Source organism: Ochlerotatus camptorhynchus, unplaced genomic scaffold (assembly GCF_037179485.1).
Source record: "Ochlerotatus camptorhynchus isolate MF236.1 unplaced genomic scaffold, CSIRO-AGI_Acam_v1.1 ptg000093l, whole genome shotgun sequence".
NCBI lineage: Eukaryota > Metazoa > Arthropoda > Insecta > Diptera > Culicidae > Ochlerotatus > Ochlerotatus camptorhynchus.
Window position 1 is genome coordinate 607,194 of NW_027040583.1, and position 20,501 is coordinate 627,694.

The 20,501-nt window shown below is 37.0% G+C and overlaps 2 protein-coding genes across 4 annotated transcripts in view; both read right to left on the reverse strand.

Moving 5' to 3' along the window:
* The window catches only part of LOC135698659 (box A-binding factor-like), a 65,704-nt gene extending 47,044 nt beyond the window's left edge, over nt 1-18,660 (reverse strand). For all 3 annotated transcript variants that reach the window (XM_065218727.1, XM_065218725.1, XM_065218724.1), the window contains exons 1-2: nt 18,639-18,660; nt 4,051-5,518 (exon numbers count right to left, since the gene is read on the reverse strand). In XM_065218727.1, coding sequence (XP_065074799.1) covers nt 4,051-5,518; nt 18,639-18,645 — 1,475 coding nt within the window. In that variant the 5' untranslated portion in view covers nt 18,646-18,660. The remainder of the gene's footprint in view (nt 1-4,050; nt 5,519-18,638) is intronic.
* LOC135698664 (GATA-binding factor A-like) overlaps nt 1-20,501 on the reverse strand; it is a 444,653-nt gene that overhangs the window by 285,836 nt on the left and 138,316 nt on the right. The window lies entirely within an intron of this gene.

Consider the following 20,501-nt stretch of genomic DNA (forward strand, 5'->3'; position numbering starts at 1 on the left):
CTATTTTTATATATCAATGAAATTAGTCATGACAGAGTAACAGATGGGGAAGGACAATAGACACAAGTTGACACAATAAACAAGACAAGTCGGGGTTAATACACAAGACAAAATGACAAAATAAGTGACGACAGAAGACAAGACTGGGACAAAAATCAACCTTTAAAAAAAAAGAATGCGCAATTATATTATCAAAACTATTTGGATCAGCACAAAAACAACAGTGACCAAACGGGCACCATAGCCTAGGAACGTCTGTGTGTTGATTTAAAATAGAGGCTCATAGAAGCAAAATTTATCAATAAAAGGGGTCCAGTGTAGAGTTTAAGCAAGTGCTGCCACTGGATCACTACGAAAAAAAAAAAAAAATTTAGGAAACGAAATAGAAGACAAATGCACAATTGTAAGGGACTTGGACGTAATACTGGACACCAAACTTACATTTGTAGAACATTATAACACTATCATAAGCAAATCAAATAGCATGCTGGGCCAAAAACCAAATAAAAACTCGACTAAGAGGAAATAGAAATAATGCATAGCATGTAAGGAAAGCATTCCCAACAAACAATTTGAGCTGATTAAAGGCTAAATAAGCAATTTTTCAGCTGAAGAAGCATATTTTTGGCTGAATAAGCTCTTATTCCGTTTCTAATGTTTGTTGGGCTGTAAACATTGTATGTAGTCTACTTTGCTTGACGAAATAAATAAATATTGTTAAGTACAATCAAGCGCTTTGAAAATACGAATACTGCTTATTATTTATGTAACAGAACTCAACGGATTGTTTTTAACGATTTTGTTTCCAGTCCCGTAGAAAAACCTTGGAGAGCCCCAGGGAAGTGTATTAGGGCCCCTTTTATTTATTGTGTATATTAATGACTTGCAACCGTGTTTTATGACTTTGCGATATTGATCTTTTTGCATATAATAGGGTAAATGGATGTAATGTCGGCCTAAATGCCCCTAATTTGGGCCCATACATAAATTCAACAATCGACAATAGCGACCAAAAATATCCATAAGTACCGTCCGAATGACGAGTCTTATGTAGGTAAAACTGATAAATAGCAGATTTTTAGAGCCATTTCCCCTAGTATGTTTTTCATTTCACCTAAGGATTTAGAAGATAGCGGCGCCGGTGGTGTAGTGGTAAGCGTGATTGCCTCTCACCCCAGCAGGCCTGGGTTCAATTCCAGTCGGCGCCGCCGGGATGTTCTGAGGCATAACATTTCTGATCACGCCTTCCTTCGGAATGGAAGTAAAGCCATTGGTCCCCGGTTCATGAGTTGATGGGTCGATAAATAGGGTCCAGGTGTGGGAGCTGCCTCCCTGTCGTCGGTAGCATTGGTGCTCAGCACGGAAAACAAGATCGACGGAAAACAAATCAAGGAAAAATAAGGCGTCCATTTTAAGAAACGTGGAAGAAATAATAACATCATGTTTCATCAATTGTGCTTCACAGAATTCATAGTATTTTAAAGGATTAAATGTTTTCAATTCGATGTCTAGACACATTGAATGTGCAACGTAACTGTTTTTGTAAAAAAAAACTACTTCAATCATTGATTTATCGCGAATTCGGGATCGATTAACGTTCCCCATTCTAGTCGGAATTCTAGTACTACACTATGTTTGTTTTGATTCTCTATGAAAGTTTAACAGATAAAATGAGGGGTTCGTGAATTTTCCCACGTTTCGTGGGGTGCATCGATTAGCTTGGGACCGAAGATAGTACCAGAGCTGAGCCAAAAAGTTGAGCACGTATCTTCGGGACCTTCTGGTCTTAGAGTTACCTCTATGATAGTACCGTTGTACTCCTTTAATCCAGTACCACAATCAACATACTAGATGAAATGAGTACAACGTTCCTACAATCATGTCTGTCATAAGTATTAGTCGCATTGTTCCAACAAGTATCGTGAAGAGATGAACTAACCAACGGTTAAAAATCTCTTTAAAAAGTTAAAAAATAAAAGTGTCGTGGTACTAGTGCGGTTGGCCCAGTACGCCTCTTGATTTGAAGTCCATTTTCCGAATCCTGGCTGCGATTATTTTCTCATCAATGAGGAAAATGCTCATGCGATTGCGATTCTCTTATAAATAATGTTCAAGCAACAATCGTACATTTCAAACGTATGTGTCAGAAACCCATAGGATAGTCATATAAATTCCTGTCAATTACTTCGCTCAATGTAATACTATGGTCAGACCTGGAAGTGCGGACTTACTCAAAATGCTTGTCAAAGTGCATCCAAGTGAAGATGTCAAAGTGCAGCCAACTTAAAATGCATCGCAGTGGGCTTGAATTTTCCAAAACATGAAAATGTAGGGGAAATTTTGATATACGGTGTAGCAATCAAAGGGATGTATTCAAGAAGTGTTATTGTTTTTTCGTCTAATACCAATCCTTTTAAGAATTGGAGCTGTATAATCAAATTGTTTTGCTTCGGTTTGTTTACATTTCTCGAGAAGCTCTCCTTTTTGAATGAGCTTAATGAAAAAAAATGCTTCTTCATTTGAACGGTGTTGGTCTTAAGAGAAAATGAAATTTGAAATGAAAATATTGATTTGGCAATTTGGCTTGAAAATAAAAATCATCTGAGTCCGCACACGTAAAATTTCAGTTTAGACAACCTATATTACGTGATATAAACTATAGAATGAACTATAGAGGGTCTAGTATAAATGAGGAGCGGATTCAAAATAAACTACATTGGCAACCTATGCCTAGGTGATTTCTAGCAACACTGTCAATGCAATCAAGATATGCGCTGCTCGATTGGCTCTGGTTTTGACAGTTCGTTTGGCTCAAAACCTGCCAGTCCCTCTCTAGTCTGAACGAAGTATAACTCTACTAACAATAAATTTATGCCGGAAAAAATAAGGATCCTAGGGATGCTTGAACAATCGAGCAAGAAGTATGGAGTTAATTCCAATTACTTAGAAAAATTGGGAGAGGAAAGTGGACAGTGGAGACGTTATAATGCCAAAAAAATGGATTAGGACAAGACTGTTAAAGAAATAGACGATCCCATATTATCCCAGTATAACTTAAACTTCAGCTTGTAATACTGACCAAAATAAATTAGAAAACTAATTATAAGTTATTGATAGGGTTAACTACGCCTATTAAGCACAACCCGCACTTAGTCTTTCTTAATCTAGCACAGCATAGCACCAAACGGAATGTTATTATTACTGATGGCTTCCAAATTTATTTACCTTTCCGTACGTACCGTAAGATTTGATAAAGAGAAACCAATCGTTGAGATATTGTCAAAAGTCTAACACTGCTTATTGAAGCCAAACTCGGCCTACGGATTCTAAACTCGGCCTAACGCATTGAAACGCCATTCAAAGGCCAATGAATTCACTTCGGCCTATCGGATGAAGATAAAACATGATTCGGTCGGAGCGCTTCTTTTGTTTTTGGGAATAATGGGTGCAAACCTTCATATCACGCGTTCTCATTGACTTCGCTCCGTAGCTTATTAACTAAAGTATCGTACCAACGCACAAATTGACTTGTTTACTCTGAAATCATGCATTTATTTGAAGATTTCTGCTCAATAGGCCCAAAATAGGCGATTAGGCCGAAGTAGTTCTCTACCCTACTTATTATTTTCAAATCACTGTTTAAGTTTTTAATTACAGTAATGACTCGATTTTGTGAAATCAAATCAAATGTCAAATGAAAAATTTAATCTTGAAATACAATCAAAACCTTGTTTATTCGCTTGCAAAAATACAGCTCATTTTCGGTGATTTGAGTAGTCGCTTCTTGGGTTAAAGTCTGATGCGCGGAGGGACTGACAAAATCAGGTAATTACTGTATGTATATAAGATAAGGACATCAATAAGCAACAAGAAGCAATAAGTTAAATTTGTCAAAATTGTACAGCTTTATCGCATGAATAACTTTCTATTGAATCTTCTCATACGAACCCCCCCTGACCTATGTCTTTAGTCAGTTCATCACAACCACGTTTGCTTATAATTACCGTAAACACACCATTTGAAAAACCCCGTTAAGGATTGTGCACTCACCTGCTTGGGATACCCGCTCCGTGCAGCGTATCGTAGATGCTAGTCCCGTGCTGCATCAGTGCGGCTGCCGCTGCATGATCGTGAACCGGTGACGATTGGTACATGTTGGCAGAAGCTGCTGCAGCCGCCGTCGCCGCTGCCACTGCCGCTGAAGTGCTGGTATCACTCGCGCGAGGTACGTTGATCAACTGAGTCAGGTTTGAAAGACTGCTGTCCAGTTCTTCATGCGAGTAGCCCGAAGGACTGCGCGATTCACCGCCACTGCTGTTGCCGTTGTGTGCGTTCTGCAGCTGCTGGTGGTGGTGCTGATGATGATTATTGTGATGATGATTGAAATTGATCACACTCTTATCGTTGTTGTTATGATAAACAGCGGCACTATAGTCCTTAAGATCGTGTAGCTCATGATGATTATGATGATGATGTGGCGAATCATCGGCCAGATCAGTTCCCGAGGCACCTGGATGACCCATATCGGTACCGGCGCCACCGAGAGTTAGGTAGTGATCCACGATAGCACAACTTTCATCCTTCAGGGTGTCTGCAATCACTTCATCGATTGCAGAACCATGCTGATGGGGATGTCCCGTCTGGTGGTGGTGCAAATCATCGCCACCGTGTTGCGCTAACGACGAGGCATAAGTCGGACAGAATGCCAACAGACTACTCCTCATGGCTGACGATTCACTACTAATTGGATTGATATTCAAATTTAAATTCGAATGCTCCGGATGCTGGTGAGCATGCGAATCGTGCGAATGATGATTATTAGCACTGCTGCAGTAAACTTCTCTTTGCTGGTGTTGGTGATGATGGCTTAAGTCGCGTTCGTCGCTCTCCGATTGCTGCGTGTGGTGATGTGGTTGATGTCGTCCAAGATCACTTGTCTTGTACGATAGATCGTACGGCCAACTGTTGAACACCTGTTCTTGTCCCGCGTAATTGAAGTAACCCACCTGTTGATGCAGACCCGGGCTTACCAATGGATGTAGCGTTGAATATCGCGGCGGGGAAGCCAACTGTTGATTCGCGTTAACATATGATTCGTATTTCTGTGCACTTTCTTGTAATTGCTTGGAACTAGACGTTATCACCGAAGGAGTGTTTACATGCTCCTCGTTTGTTCTTATCGTTGAATAAATCATAGAATCACTTGTGTGGTCTCTACCACCTACAACACCGTTCGCGAGCTCTGCTGATAACGTTTCGGTCTTATCTCTCACCGTAGCACTGGTTGATTCGTTATCGGACTGTTTACTAGTTACGTTTTCACTTTCACTAACTTCCTTGGACTCTTCCTGTGATGCACTCGATCCACTATCGATCGTAGAATGTTCAATATGCTGCCGCTGTCTGGCCGAGTTGCTACTGCTGCTGTTATCGCTATGCTGCGCACTGGCTTGCGGTGACACAACAACTGGTAGCTTGAAGGCAGCCGCAGCCACATCATACGTCGTATCGTTCCCGTCTGAAACATAACACAAACGAACATAAGAAAAATACGAAAGAGTAACAACTCAGCAAAAAATAAATAAAACGAAATCTTCTAGACATAAGCCAGAGCAGGACACAACTCAACCGAGGAACTTTTACTGTGTGTTTATGCACGCACAATTCTCTACCAAGCATAACGCAAGGCAAAACAACAACATAAAGTTCTAAGGTCAGTCTTTCATGAACCATCCTGTCTTGATGACGAACGGAGTGCTCACCCACTGCACAATAACACCGCAAAAGGAAAATCGAAAAACTCTACCCACCCAACCGAACGGAATAGCACCCAACAGCTCACCAACAAAGGGTTCGATCATCCTCTCACTAGGGCATAAAATTGCTTTGTCTCTGCATAGTATTAGAGAGTGACTCAAACCATCACCCTACTACACGATGATTCATTCTCTGCCTGTCGTGCTTGCTAACGGTGAGTACCCAGTGCAGTGCACCAAAGTCAATACAATTCATGAGAGAACACATGCACTGCGCATGCTCTCTCTCTCTCTCTCTCTCTCTCTCTCTATAAATATATATCTCTCGCTCTCTCTTTGCTCTTATAAGCCCCTCCTACTTTGGTAGCAATGAAAGCAAAAGAATCAAAATAACGACAATATAAAGAGTTACGATCGAATGATGATTATTCGGTTTTTATAGCACTGTCTTTTACCACTGCATGGTAACGAGTTTTTTTTCTGTTCATGTTGAAATTCTCGCAGCGGTCGTTTAATTGGTTTACACAGGCCAGCATAAAAACGGAGGGGATAATTTCTAGAAATGGTTGATTCTTAATTGTGACGCTTTGATTGGATGGAATGTTAGGTTAATTATGCGTTAAAGAGTTTGATTGGATGGAGCTGAAGGCTACAGATACAAAATTTCAAGAAATTGTATATTTCCACACTTCTTTTTCTAAAATTATCGATTATTTCAATTGTAAAAATTCTAGACAAAGAAACTCAGTGATTTATTTTTTATTTGTGCAGGTCTCTGTTCCAGCATGAATTCGAAACATAATCAAAGGCAATTTTAGTATCAGTGAGTCGATGATCTTTTCAATGTCCTCTTCCTCTACCATACATTAGAGAAGCAGGATTTAGTAAAAAAAATAAACATGACTCAAACTTCGGATATGGCATGTACCGAGGAGCCTCAATCAAATGATTCATAACTCTGTCCCACCATGTAGGACGTTTTTATCATGGTACCATAATCTGAAGCCAAATTTATCTCTTTTTAACGTAAACAGTTTTGTTTTACATAAATCAGCAACGTTATACTTATACAAACTTTTGAAACATTTAAAATCTTATCCAACGACAAGTCACAAATGACGTATCATGTGTTGAACTAACTTTAATACAAAAACAAACAAACAAACAAAATCGTTGCTAGAGCTCAAAACTATACAAAGGGAGAGTTTACCAATCTCCTGGCACGGCAATTAATTCTTTAAGCCACCGTTGGCGTTGTTGTTGATTTAGGGCATGCATTTCGATCCCGCAGAATTCCGTGGAACAAAACGAAATTTACACTTTAATCTTAAAAAATATGTAAAAAATAATAATTTTCACACGTATAAATATATCAGAATCCAAATCAGCATTCTTTTCATGTTGAATGGGTTCTAATTCGTTGAGAATCAAAAAAGTTACAGTGATGCACGGTTTAACGACTGTGTAGTCAATTTCATTGATTACAGTTATTTTTCGAATTTCGAGATTCGTTTAATTCCGCCTAAACGCAAACGGCATTGTTTTGTAGCTTTTGAATTAAACTATCGTACCAAACGTATGATTGATTCGTTAACGCCGAAATCATTGATATATTTGATGTTTTTGCTCGATATGACAGAAATGGGCGCTTATATCAAAGTAGTGCTCTGCCCTATAACGATTCAGTTGGACAGAGTTTATACACAGCAAAAAAATAATTTTGATATCACGTCAAAGTGGATGCACTACAATCATGTCGAAAATATGGTGTAATATTACTTGCTAAAAAGGACAAAATTGTCATTAATACAATGCATGAACTGACATTACGCTGCTTTTACTGCATTTGTTTATTTAAGTGGTCATAAAAATTACATGAAATTTTCGACATGATTGTAGTTATTTATAATTATTTTTTTGCTGTGTACTCTTTTTTTTCGTAGTACACAGCAAGATAAATGTAATATCGTTCAACGTAATTCAAGCTGCTGTACGCAATATTGATGTAATTATCAAAAATCAGATACAATATTACATACATCCATGTGATTTTTTCGCAATGTATATCTTACAACGTAAAATTACACTGTCAGAAGAATAACTTATATGCAGGTGTTTGGATGCAATATTTAGCAAGATTTTATTCTGTGTACATATCAGAGAACTTCAGGACAAACCCATTAATACCAGGAACTTTAAGAACTTTGAACTTTGGGAAAAAAAATGAACAATCTTTTAGGCTAAGCTCCAAGATCTTCAGGTTAGTTTCATGAACTTTGGAAGAATTTCGTGAATTTAGATGAAAATTAGAACTTCACGATAGTTTTGTAAAATTTCGGGTACTTCAGGGAAGCTTTGAGAACTGCAAGACTGGAAAATGAAAACTTCAGGAACTTTTAAAATGTACTAAGAACTTCAAGGATATCCAGAGAACTTCAGGAATTTTAAGCAAACTTCAGTAAAATCCAGAGAACTATAGGAAAGTCGGAGAAACTTTAAAGAAGTTCCAAGAACCTCATAGAAGCAAGGTCTGGATATCCACTGCAGATTTTATGAGCAGTGCCAATAAATTCAGGACAGTCCAGAATTTAAGGGCAGCTTCCTGAACTTCAGGAAAATCTCGAGATATATCAGAATTTCCGGGAATTTCAAGGAAGTCCATAGAACTCTTGTGGAGCATAGGAAATTTTGGGAACTTTACAGAAATCCATAAATTTAAAAAAAAAATCCAATAACCAAGAATTTCAGGATAGTTGCAAAAAGCTCAAGGAAAACCACGTTGAGTTGAAGTCATCCAAACTACTCAAACTTTGCAGAGGAGATCTATAGTTACCCAGATCATAAAGATGTCTAGACTTTGGAAAATAACTGAAAGTTTTCAGTAATTATTTAAAGCTCCCACAAGTTATTGAAATTGTCTTGATGTTTTTTTGATCGTACCGGAAGTTTCTGCAATGTTCTTGAAGTTTTATAAAGTGTGATGCTCTCGAAACTTGCTATCAAATCATTAAACTTCTTTAAGCATCACTAAACATCCCCGAAGTTTCCTCAATTTGGAATGGATCTTTCCTGAAGTTCCCGCCTGAAGTAGTCCGAACTTCCATAAAAAACATTCGAAATTTCCCGGAAATTAATAGAAGTTTTCTGAGGTTCTTAGATCTTCCCTGATATTCTCGGAGCTTCTCTGTAGTCCTTGAGATTCTCTGAAGTTTTTGGAACTGCCCCTTGTAGTTCTTTGTACTTCTGTAAAATTCCTGACATTTTTCTAAAGTTTTCTAAGCTTCTCTGAAGATCTCTGGACTTCCTAAAAACTATTTCCTGAAATTAATGGAACTGAGATGATCTTACAAGTTCCTGCAATATTTTAAACTGCCTTAAAGATTACGAAACGTAACTTAAAATGTTTCTGCATCATCCTAATTATCAGTGGATATTCTCTGGAGATTTATGCAATTTCCCCCGAAGTTCTCGGAAATTTCCTACACTCAACTGGAGTTCACTGAAGTTCTGTGAAGTTTTGGCAGTTTTAAATAATATTCAAATTTCACTGGGGTGCGATGAACTTCCCTTAAATTCCCTGACTTCTGTAAGGTTTCCGTTATTTTCCTGAAGTTAAAACGAAATATTAAATACAATTTTAAGATTTCCTGTGGAGATCTCGATTTTTTTTAATGTTTATAACAATGCATTTAATTTATGAGAATTAATTCTACAGGAGTTTTGAACTTCTCCGAATGTCTAGAAATTCCGTTTTCGAAGCTTTCCTGATGTTATTTGGACTGCTCAGAAAGTCTCTAAACTTTCCTGATGCTCTGAGAACAATCCCTGAATTTCTGAGATTTTTTTAAATGTATCCGCCTATATCCTGAAGTTAACTGAACCACCTTTAAGTTCTTTGATCTTCTGAGCTTACCGAAAGGTTCTTGAAGTTTTAGAAACTTCCTTGATAAATCTTTAATCTTTACTAAATTTCCAAGCAAACAATATAGCAGGTTAAATGCTGAATAAGCCAGTTTTAAGCTGCATAAGGCTGCTCTGCAAATAAAATTGTCTGTTGGGTTATAAGACATTGTTAGTGTGTTTTAGTGCATCCCTGAAGATCCTTAAATTGTCAAGAAGCTCTCAAATCTTTCTTAATGGGTCGGAAATTTTCTTGATATTAACGCAACAACGGTTTCCTGAAATTATTGGAAGTATTCCTGATTTTTTTCCCCATAATTCCTTGAGACTTGATAAACTGCCTTAAATCTCGGAACATATTTGAAGTTCTTTAAATTTCCCTGAAGATTTCAGAAATTCTGGAAAGTTCTCTTGTTTTTTTTTTCTGATATTAGTGGTACTGTCTTGAAATCGTCTGATCTTCGCAGAAGTTTCCGCAAAGTTATCGTAAATTCATAAAATAGATGAAAATTTTCATCGTTAATCTGGGGCAAAATAAAACAACACACACCATATTTGTATCCTAAAGTAAGTTTTTTTATATAAACAATTTTTTTAAATGATAGAATACGCTTTTACTAAACTTTTGTGGAAAAACATCAGGTTTATGTTACTTTATGATTTTTCCAGAGAGCCTCAAAGTTCAACTTTGAAAAACCCTTTTCACCTTGCCCCAATGTACCTTACTTACTTTAGAAAAGTTTGAAATTACATAAAAATGCTCTTGATCACCTCGGAAAGTTCTGAATCACTTGAGAATAATTCGGAATCACTTCAAAAAGTACTGAATCGTTTTATTATAATTTGGAACCACTTCGGAAAGTACTGAATCACTTTATAAATAATGGAATCACTTCAGAAATAATGGAATCACTTCGGAAATATTCTGAATCACTTTGAAAAGGACTGAATCGGTTCATACAAGTTCTGAATCACATCGGAAAGTACTGAATCGTTTCAGAAACTATTGAATAATATTGAGTTCGACATCACTTCAGAAAGTACTAAATCATTTCAAAAAAGTTTGTACTAAGTTCGGACAGTACTGAATCACTTCAGAAATGTATCCAATCACTTCGGCATGTATTGAATCGCTTTATAAATGTTCGGAATCACTACTGAATCCTTTCTGAAATGTTTGTAATTACTTCATGAAGTACTGAATCACTTTAAAAATGTTCTGAGTCACTGATCCACATAAGAAAATTTAAAAAATCACTTCAATAAAATCGAAAACGGTTCGGAGAAAACGGATTTTCCACAGAAAATTTTTTAATCACTGCAATATTCAAATACTACAATACTTTTCTATGCGAGTCCAGTTACTAATGACGTACAGGAACGCATGATAATTCATGAGGCGGCCAAAATAAAATCAAACAATGTACAACCAATTTTATATCTGACTAGCTGAGTGTGCCCGGTCTTGCTCGGGATTCAATATTAGCTTGAGTTCATGCGCCGATTTAAAAAAAAGCATGCTATATTGTACGTAGCCCCCCCCCCCCCTATTATCTAAGGGGCTACCCCCTATGATTATCTCCTTATACCCCCACACTCGCCCCCACATGCCTAATTTGGTTCCATTTGCTTGATTAGTTCTCGAGTTATGCAGAAATTTCTGTTTCATTTGTATGGGAGCCCCCCCTTACAGAAGGGGAGGGGTCTCGAACCATCATAAGAACCTTCCACGGCCCCAAAAACCTCTGTATACAAATTTTCACGCCAATCGGTTCAGTAGTTTCCGAGTCTATAAGGGTCAGACAGACAGACAGACAGACAGAAATTCATTTTTATATATATAGATGAGTGCAAACCAAATGTGAAATGACATTTGTAATCGGATATATTTGCAAGCCTTTTGTTTTAGGAATTTGTAATGTTTTTATTTCAGCATAGGACATGATCTAAAGTGTTATATTGCATAGATGGCACTTTTTCAGTGGTAGGGAAATCTAATTTTTGGAGCTAACAAAGCATTCCGACAAGACATTTTTAAATAGAAATAATTATTTTTTACTACTTCACATTTCCTGTTCATTGCTTTTTAGTATACATTGCGTTTTCATCAAGAAAACAACACATTTCCATATATTTCCTTCGATATTTACTTTCATTCTTCCTCGTGCTTGGAAAGTAGGAAGTATCCAATAGTGATGCCCATGATTAAAATCAATACAATCGAATGTGCTGCCGATGGATACACACTTATCCTATCCAGTCAGTAATGTTTACCGAGTTTTGGAATTGAGGACCTCTTCGGTAAAATTTAAAAAATCTATGAAAAATTCAAAGTTGAGAAAATGTTTTACGAAAATTTATAGACTTACTTCCGTGTAAAAGGATGAAAAATAAAATTTGTCAATTTTATCCCATCTTTACGAATAACAGTCATTTGAATTTTAACCGAGTTTTTCAGTAATCCAAAAATCCAGTAAATACTGACTCCTGTAAAAAAAATCTAAGTGTGTAGCACAAGAGTCTCTTCATCAACGCTCCTCAACGCCGACTTTGAAGTCAACGTTTTTATTCCTTTCCCTTTCACCGGACCTGTATGCTTGTATTCGTGTTTTCAACAACGTTTATGACGTGTTCGATTTCAATATTGCAAGATATATAATTAAATTTAGGGTAGAAGCATTTTTTTTTTCTTAGAGTCATTATAACAAAAACTTATATTTTTAAAGAACTCCGTAAATGAAAAAGCTTTGAATAGTATAGTATAGAATAGGTTCCCAAACTTTTGAGTACTTCTTCTGCTTCAATATTAGAAAGAGTTCTCAAATCAAAGGATCAAAACTACCTCTCACAACAAAGTGCTGAAGTTTTGAAGGAACGTTAATTTCCATACATTGTTACTGTACCTACATATTGAAGACGACATGCTATTCTTGCATAGCATTTCCTTGGAAACATTCACGCTCTGATCAGCAAAAGAACATTATTTTTTATTTTGACATTGGATGAAAGGCGTATAATCGCATGTTTAACGCCCACTAAATATGTTTATATGTACTGCAGAGTTTACGCATGTTATCACTATGATGCATGCAACTCCGTTGAAAATTTGAATCCATAGCTGGATTAGTTGGACGACGATTCCGCATTTCTCCATTCGTTTGGAAAACGGCCAAAGACTGACGTCCATGTGTAGAAAACCACATTACAATGGAAGCCAGATGTTAACGCGTGAAAGGGTGCCAGCAGTGTCATAAATCTCCCCATTTTTCTGGTTATTTTCAAATCCTGTTTTCGAGTGGGACGTCCTCCCTTGTTATTTGTTGCTGTGCTCAGATATCCGCAGAGAGTAGCAGCTCTTGCATTATGTTGAATAGGCGCATGTGCGCCACTGCGAAACAGTAAACATGTACGCCCCTATTTTTGCGAGGGTGCTTTTGCAAATATGAATGTGTGAAGTTTTATCGCAAAGAGTTGTCTTATCAGCAGAGAGAAATAAAACTGAAAAACAATGACGTGGCAGCTCCGTCCATTGATATGCTATTTGGCTCAAGGAGAGCAAGTTCTGCAGCATCATTATTCGTAAAATAACGAGCCATGATTCATGGTTGGAGGACCTTAGCACCTTCACAAGAAGGAGCTCAAAACATAATTCATGAAATGCTCAATATTTGTGGAAAAGTTGTAGCTGCAAAATTTTTCTATAAGCACAAATAGTACCTAAGTTTACCAATGGTTGCAAGACTAAGACTAAGAGGTGAACAAAAAACTCAATTTTCCTATAGTAGTTGCAAAACAATATTCAAAGGACCAGAACAGTTTCAGACTGCGTTCAAAAGATATCAAGTTTTAGAAGAATAATCATTACTTAAAATGGAATCAATTGCACTATATGGAACGTCAACCCCCTTACTTTCCATATTGCAGTTTAATAATATGTACATGTAGAAATAATCTTAAGGAAAAGCCGCTGCATTGATTCTTCAATCTTCCCCCTTAGCGTCGGACAAGATCTATTGAAATTTAATACTTTCATATGTTCCATCTTCAAGTGTTTGTTTCTCAAGTTCCAAGTGGCCGGCTTGTTTTTTCGCACAGAAATGGATACATGCATTGTCAAAATATGTTGTTTCTGTGGTGTTTTGAGACATTTCTCTTCCCAGACCGGGACGCGTGTCTTCTATACATGTCCATAATTGTTTGCCTTTTATGTTTCTATTCTTTTTTTCGTTTCTCAAACCTTGTTGTTTTTTTTTTTTGCCTGCATCGCTCGGGTCAATACGGCTTTGTTTAGTCACTGATTATTTACATGGGCACACCGGAAGCACCGCATGGATGGAGTATTTCAATTATGTGAAATATGTGACCACTTCCTAAAGCAAAAGTGTTTTTTTTTTAAAGAGAGGTGATTTATTGCATAACAAGCAAGGCCCAATTAGGGGTCAATTTTATAGGTTTTTCGAGTGAGTTCTATTAAATCAAATAAAAGCTGAAAATCGGTCGTTTTTGTTTGAATAGGATTTGGGTTCAACTATACCTGTTGAAACGTTTCAAAGGATACAATATGGAATTTTCAGAACATCTTAAATATGATACCATCTTCCAATGATTTACAACGATAGCACTTCTAACCTATCTACATGCCTTCCTTAAGTACCGTAGTGGAAATGTTATGACACTAACTTTATGACACTTTCCAGTTACTTTCCATCTCACAATCACCAAAAATTGGTCCTGCATCTTCCGTGCCCTTACGTCATAAATTAGGAAAATGATACGCGTATCAGTTCACATGTGTCATTTAAAGCACCATTATCGATTTTATGAGCGAGTATCAGTAATAAAGACCATCTAAAGTCATTTTATCACCGCTGGTGCACTGCACCACATCGATATGTATGCCAAAGTCTTTGGTCGGTGACCAATGTTCCCTTTTTATGACAGTTTAAAGAGCGCAATCTTCCGTCAATGACAGTGAACTTTGCTGAACGTGCTAACGCAAGGGTACCGCTCAAAACCCCCGGTACAAGCTGATACATTCATGTAATTCAAGCAGAAAATTATGAAATCTGTTCTTCAGGGTCATAAATCTTGCGACTTTGCTACAAACCATGAAGAGCAGCTCATCTGATACGGAAAACACTTGTTATGCGCTAAATTTCACTGGTTCTTGTCCGTTTTTTTGTGGTTTTCCTTTTTTATAACAAAACTGAAAACTACGATGCTTTCGTAGATCGGTCGTATGTTTGGTATGTTTACAGGGTCATAAACAACGTATCTAAAAAATGGGATGAAATCGGACTCTTTCGAATAGCGCACTAGGCACCACTTTCAAAGAGGAAGCAAAAAACACGGCCTGACACGGGAGAAAGTGTGAGAAAGCTACTACAACGTTGTCAAATAATTTGTGGAATAATTAGGTTCCAGGGATTGCCATCGATTTGATAAATTGCACTTGTTTTGGATGAATCCCCGAAGGATTAGTCGGGTCGGGTACGTTTGTTACGTAACCAAGAGATGATAAATTGGAGTTAATCGACTGGGTAATTACGAGCATGGGAACTATGGAAGCAGGTCTACTGGCTTTGGTAGAAAAATTAGGATCGTGTTACAGTGGATTTGATTTAGGATTCTAGTTAGACATAAGAGTGCTTGAAACATCTGATGAAATCAATCTCATAATCTGATAAAATGTCAATGAAGTGATCTGGCAACATTTTGAAAAAAAAGTTCGTTGTCATGTGCGTGAAGCTGGCGTTGACATGGTTTTTTGGCATGCTAATAATTCTAAGTAACCATCAAGCTCACTAATACAAAAAGTGCAATATAATGCTGATATAAGGCAAATAAAGAAATTTTAAAACTTATATTTCAAAACATGTACCAGGCTATTAACGGGCTTGGTGGGCGGCAGCTTTTGGGCTGTTAATAAAAAAACGTATACACTTTAAGGGGGGTTGGTAAGTGTCGACTTTGATGCTGGTAAACCGTAGATGTCCATGCAAAACTGCTCGTAACTACTAATTCGTAGTGCCAACATCGAAATTTATAAGGCTGGTTGACATCTAGCTGTTTCAGAAAGACTGCTGATTTTTAGTTAGGACGTCAGCCAGTCAGAAAACACCCAATTAAAAATACACCAACGAGAAAACCCCAAATGTTGAGGTGCAGGTTTGTTTATTGTATTAGATGCTATGTTTATGGCTTCCTTTATCGAATTTTGTACAGAAAATTTCCCGATATGACTAAGATTGGTGATTTTGCCATCCAAAGGGTAAAACGACGATAAGAATCTATGGTGAATGTGCATTGAATCTTTTGAATGGTTACGCGTGAAATACAAATAAATATTCCCTCCTTCATATGAAACCACTATCAAAAATAGTAAAGCTGTCATAGCGAGTTGGTGACTGACTGGGACATCCCGGATTACCATTCCTATAAAAATTTCCAGTAATCACATTTCACGGGAAACAGCTGTTTTTTTTTAAACAAGGCATGATCAACGTACATTTTTACTTAAAATAGACTAAGCAATTTTGAGGAAACATGATTTATATTTTCTGGGAAAATCAATATTTTCCGGAAAATCTAGAAATAACAAAAATAAAAAATTAAAAAAATACAATTATTCTAACTATTTCTATGCTTTCAGGAATTATTTGTATGTATCATAATCAAACAAATTATGTATGATAATCAAACAAATTAACAAATTAACAATTGCCTAAGGCTAAAAATCTCTAAAATAAAGAAGAAAAAACAAATTAACAATTAACAAAATTAACAATAATGGCCAAGCTCACATACATCATGATCGAACGTGTTTTTGGACCCTATTCTTTTACAATACTGGAAAGTCATATTGAACTTCTGTGCAAATTTTCAGGGTGCTTCAAGTTAATTTTATGTTTTTAAGGTAATTTACGCCTTATAATATTTGTATCTCGAGACTGAAACAACGAAAACTGCTGTAACAATTTTCATAGCAAAGCTTAATGTGTTATCTACCAACTTTGTAACCAAAGGTTGACTATTGAAAGTGATTTTATTGAAGTTTGACTTAGTTTCATGCTCGAAGATATCTTAAAAAGTGAAGAATTTTAAAGTATTTGTTCTACGAACTTTCCACCCATATGATATAAAAAAAAATTAAGTTACGGCATAATGTTCCTTATACTGTTCTAAAAATTTCGTTCAAACATAGTTTTCGTGTATATTCCATAGATAGGGAGATAAAAATCAGAAAAGAGACAATTATAGCTAAAATTCACAATAAAAGTTTCAATTAGATTGACAGAACATAGTTGCATTGCTTTTGACGACCGATGACTGTTTCATTGATAGAAGTTTTTTTTTTTTTGAAATATGTATCCTCAGAAGACGTGTTTTTTTTTTATCAAAGGCAAGTGTCACTCGAGCCATAACAGCAATTTATAAAATAACGAACATTTTGGATGGCTCGAGTGACACTTGCCTTTGATAAAAAAAAACATGTCTACTGAGGATTCATATTTCTAAAAAAATCATCTATCAATGAAACAGTCATCGGTCGACAGATAAAAAGTCGAATTTTACGTCGAATTTAAAAACCTTCGGTTGAAATCTTCAAATAGCCTTAAATTTTAAATAACTAAACTAAATAAATAAGCTCACAGGAAATGTCAAAATGAGATCTCTGTAAAAAAAAATGAAATTTAATACAAATATTTCGAGAATAGAATGTTTTTATTTTATGTTTTATTTCAACGCAGTTTATTTTACGCATTCAACCACGTCAACAAGAATCTATACTAAGTACCAAATTTCTATATAGCAGGAAACATAATGTTTACTATTAGGAAATTTCAGACTTTACTAAATTTATTAAAAAGCCATTGACATGTGAGGTTTATCGCTTTGAGTTACATGAATAGTATTCTTAATTAATTCTTAATTATAATTCTCTGTACCATTTTTTAAGTATTCAGTTCATAAAAAAGTAATATTCACGTGGAATAACTTCGGCAAATAACTTTATCCAACTGTAACAATTTTCTTTGGAACCTACCATTGTGAGATGCTGAATAATCCGCACTAGAACTGCCTTCACTCTAATTTGCAACACAATATCGTATCCACCGTATCCACGAAGTTTACAAACCAACTAACGTGCCTCGACTGCACTCCCTACCTAAAAGTGGCTACGATTGGAAGAAACGCGACTTCACCTGAGTTTGAGGTGTGTATGACTTTGCATATAGAGCATCGCTCTGCGCGTTTGAGTAAACAATTTTATCTCGAATTTGTTGCAGTCAAATGTGGTTTACTGTTTTGTTTTATGTATCCATTTATGGGTCGATTATATACACTAACACTACTGTCTGAGGCTGTCTTATCAATGCGCTAGCGGGCTTGCTCATAAAATGCACCTGTCGGTTTTGTAGATACCATAAGTTCAAGTCGACTAGTTCTACCTACAGATAAGCTAGCACCTCGTTGAAACGCGCCAGACTAGATGGATTCTTTTCAAGGACCACAGACCGGCGGCAGAGTGTGCTAATGCTAATCTCACGTTTCACGATAAGGAGGGCTTCCCCATACTTTCTTACACATGCAGATAAGAGACGATAGTCAGGAGAGTCCACCGTCTCGTGATTGTTTGGCTTTTTGAAACCACGTCACCAACGACGTCGGGGGTTGATATTTTCAATTCAGAACCGATTGCTGATATCCCGTTATCGCCCCAGTTCGAACTGGCTCGCATTGGCCCCCTGAAACCACTATCGCTCCAAGTAATTGGTCCTACCCCTACTAGTTGTGGGGCGTTGTATTCTACCAGTTCAGTATTATCATAACGTTGGCCAGATAACACAATCACTTGAATAACTCTCAATGATAACGAAGTCTATTAATATGCACGCACACTTTATTTCGAATGAATTACTCCGTCGGTGCAATATGCAATTATACAAATTGAAGTCGACTTAACAAAATAGTTCTTACCAGACATTCTGAAAACGCTGCAGTCCACGTTGACACGTCACAGGCACGTTATCAAGATTCGCAATATTCGACCACAACAAACACCCGTGTTCACGTAAAATGGCTTAGGTTGACGACAAACGGCGATAAAACTTATCAGCAAATTTTACATAGAAGGCAATCCTGGAACTTTGCACCGGGTACAACTGGCACTATGCTCAACGCTCGGCGATATTTGTTATCAATATATAAAAGATAAATAAACACGTTTTCTTCACCACAAACGATTTTGATAAAAAGCAGAAATTTGTAATCAGTCTCAGCCACCGCCACATAAACGTATAATAGGCAGAGCGGACATTCGAAAGCTCCTAGGCGTTCAGTGATTGTTCAATTCCGGACTGATCAACACCGTAATCACCGGTTTGCGCTCAGGGACTCACGTCGCGTCGATCGTACTCACTATACAACTGACATGGAAAGTAGCAAACTCGTACGGCCGTATAGGGCCCAGCAAAATAAGTCGCGTCGTTGGTGGCTTAGCTTGGTGAACACTTTAATGTCCGTGCAACTACACAGTGTATAGCGCGAGTGAGTGATTTGCCACAATTTGTTGAGCGCCATCTAACGCGATGCAACGGCGAAAATCAAACAACCAGTGCCCCTTCTAGAGCAGCATGTTGTGATTCGAATTGTTCTACATATTCTATTATTATAGCACATGGTGAAGCCGCCAGACGGGAAGCAGGGGTGAGGCGACGCATATATGCGTCCACGTATCAACCACGTTGCTGGGTGCTGAGCTGAGCCACTGAGTTCAAATCAACATCAACAGACTCTGCTGATGGAAGTGTATTTTTAACCTCTACGCTCAGTATGGGCAGGAGTAAGACGTAAGTATTTCAAAAACAAAATGGCGCCGGTTCAAATAAGCCATCAAGAAAAGCGAGACGTATGTGTGTACATAATCAGTTGCCACATATTTACTTTTGTCCTACCGACAACGGTCGAACAAACAAATCTTAAACAGTCTGAACATTCTGCGTTTCATAACCGATTTTGGATTTTTGGAAGCACGACACTCAGTTAAGTACTTTCCGTACCAAAGCTACTTACTTCATTACTATGAGATTATCAGCAATTAATTCATGCATATTGGTTAGAGCCTACACATCGACATAGACACTGCAATTAAGGACCCAACGCCATTACTATTGAATAGAGATCACCAATCCCTTTGAACGTGTTGTATCAATTTACTCAATGGATTCAAAAATGTCTTAAGCATTATCCTCAAATGCAAACCATTAGACCAAACCCCATCAATCCAAAAGCCATTAGGGCAAATTAAGATACTTAATCCTTGCAAAAGTGTGCTACACACTTAGATAGTAGAATTTTCAATTACATACGTACTAAAAATCAGAAACTCGAAGAAATTTATCCGGATCTCAGATGGTCCGTTTGTTTTGTTTTGTTGTTAGTTATTTAGACGATTTTCATAACGCTTTGAAAACGTGTACCAATCAATTAGTTGAGAAAAAGTTGTTTTCTTTCTGATACAAATTGGATCTTTTGTATCTTAAACGGAAAAGGGACAAATGATACAAAAAGTTTTGTAGATCAAATAGTGACAATCATTGGAATAGGTAGTAAATATTCACTATCGATTAAAAAGCTCGTTGTGAATATGTTTATCAAAATATTGAAATCTTCATTAAAACCTAGTAATTGCAAACCGCCGTCTATAACTTTTAATGGCACTTTAGAACAGTCAGAACAAGTAATTGCATCTAAGTTCAATGATTATTTCATTGATTAATCAATCCACTGAATTGGTCGATGAATCGGACGGAAAGAAACATCCGCTTAGTAGTAAATTTG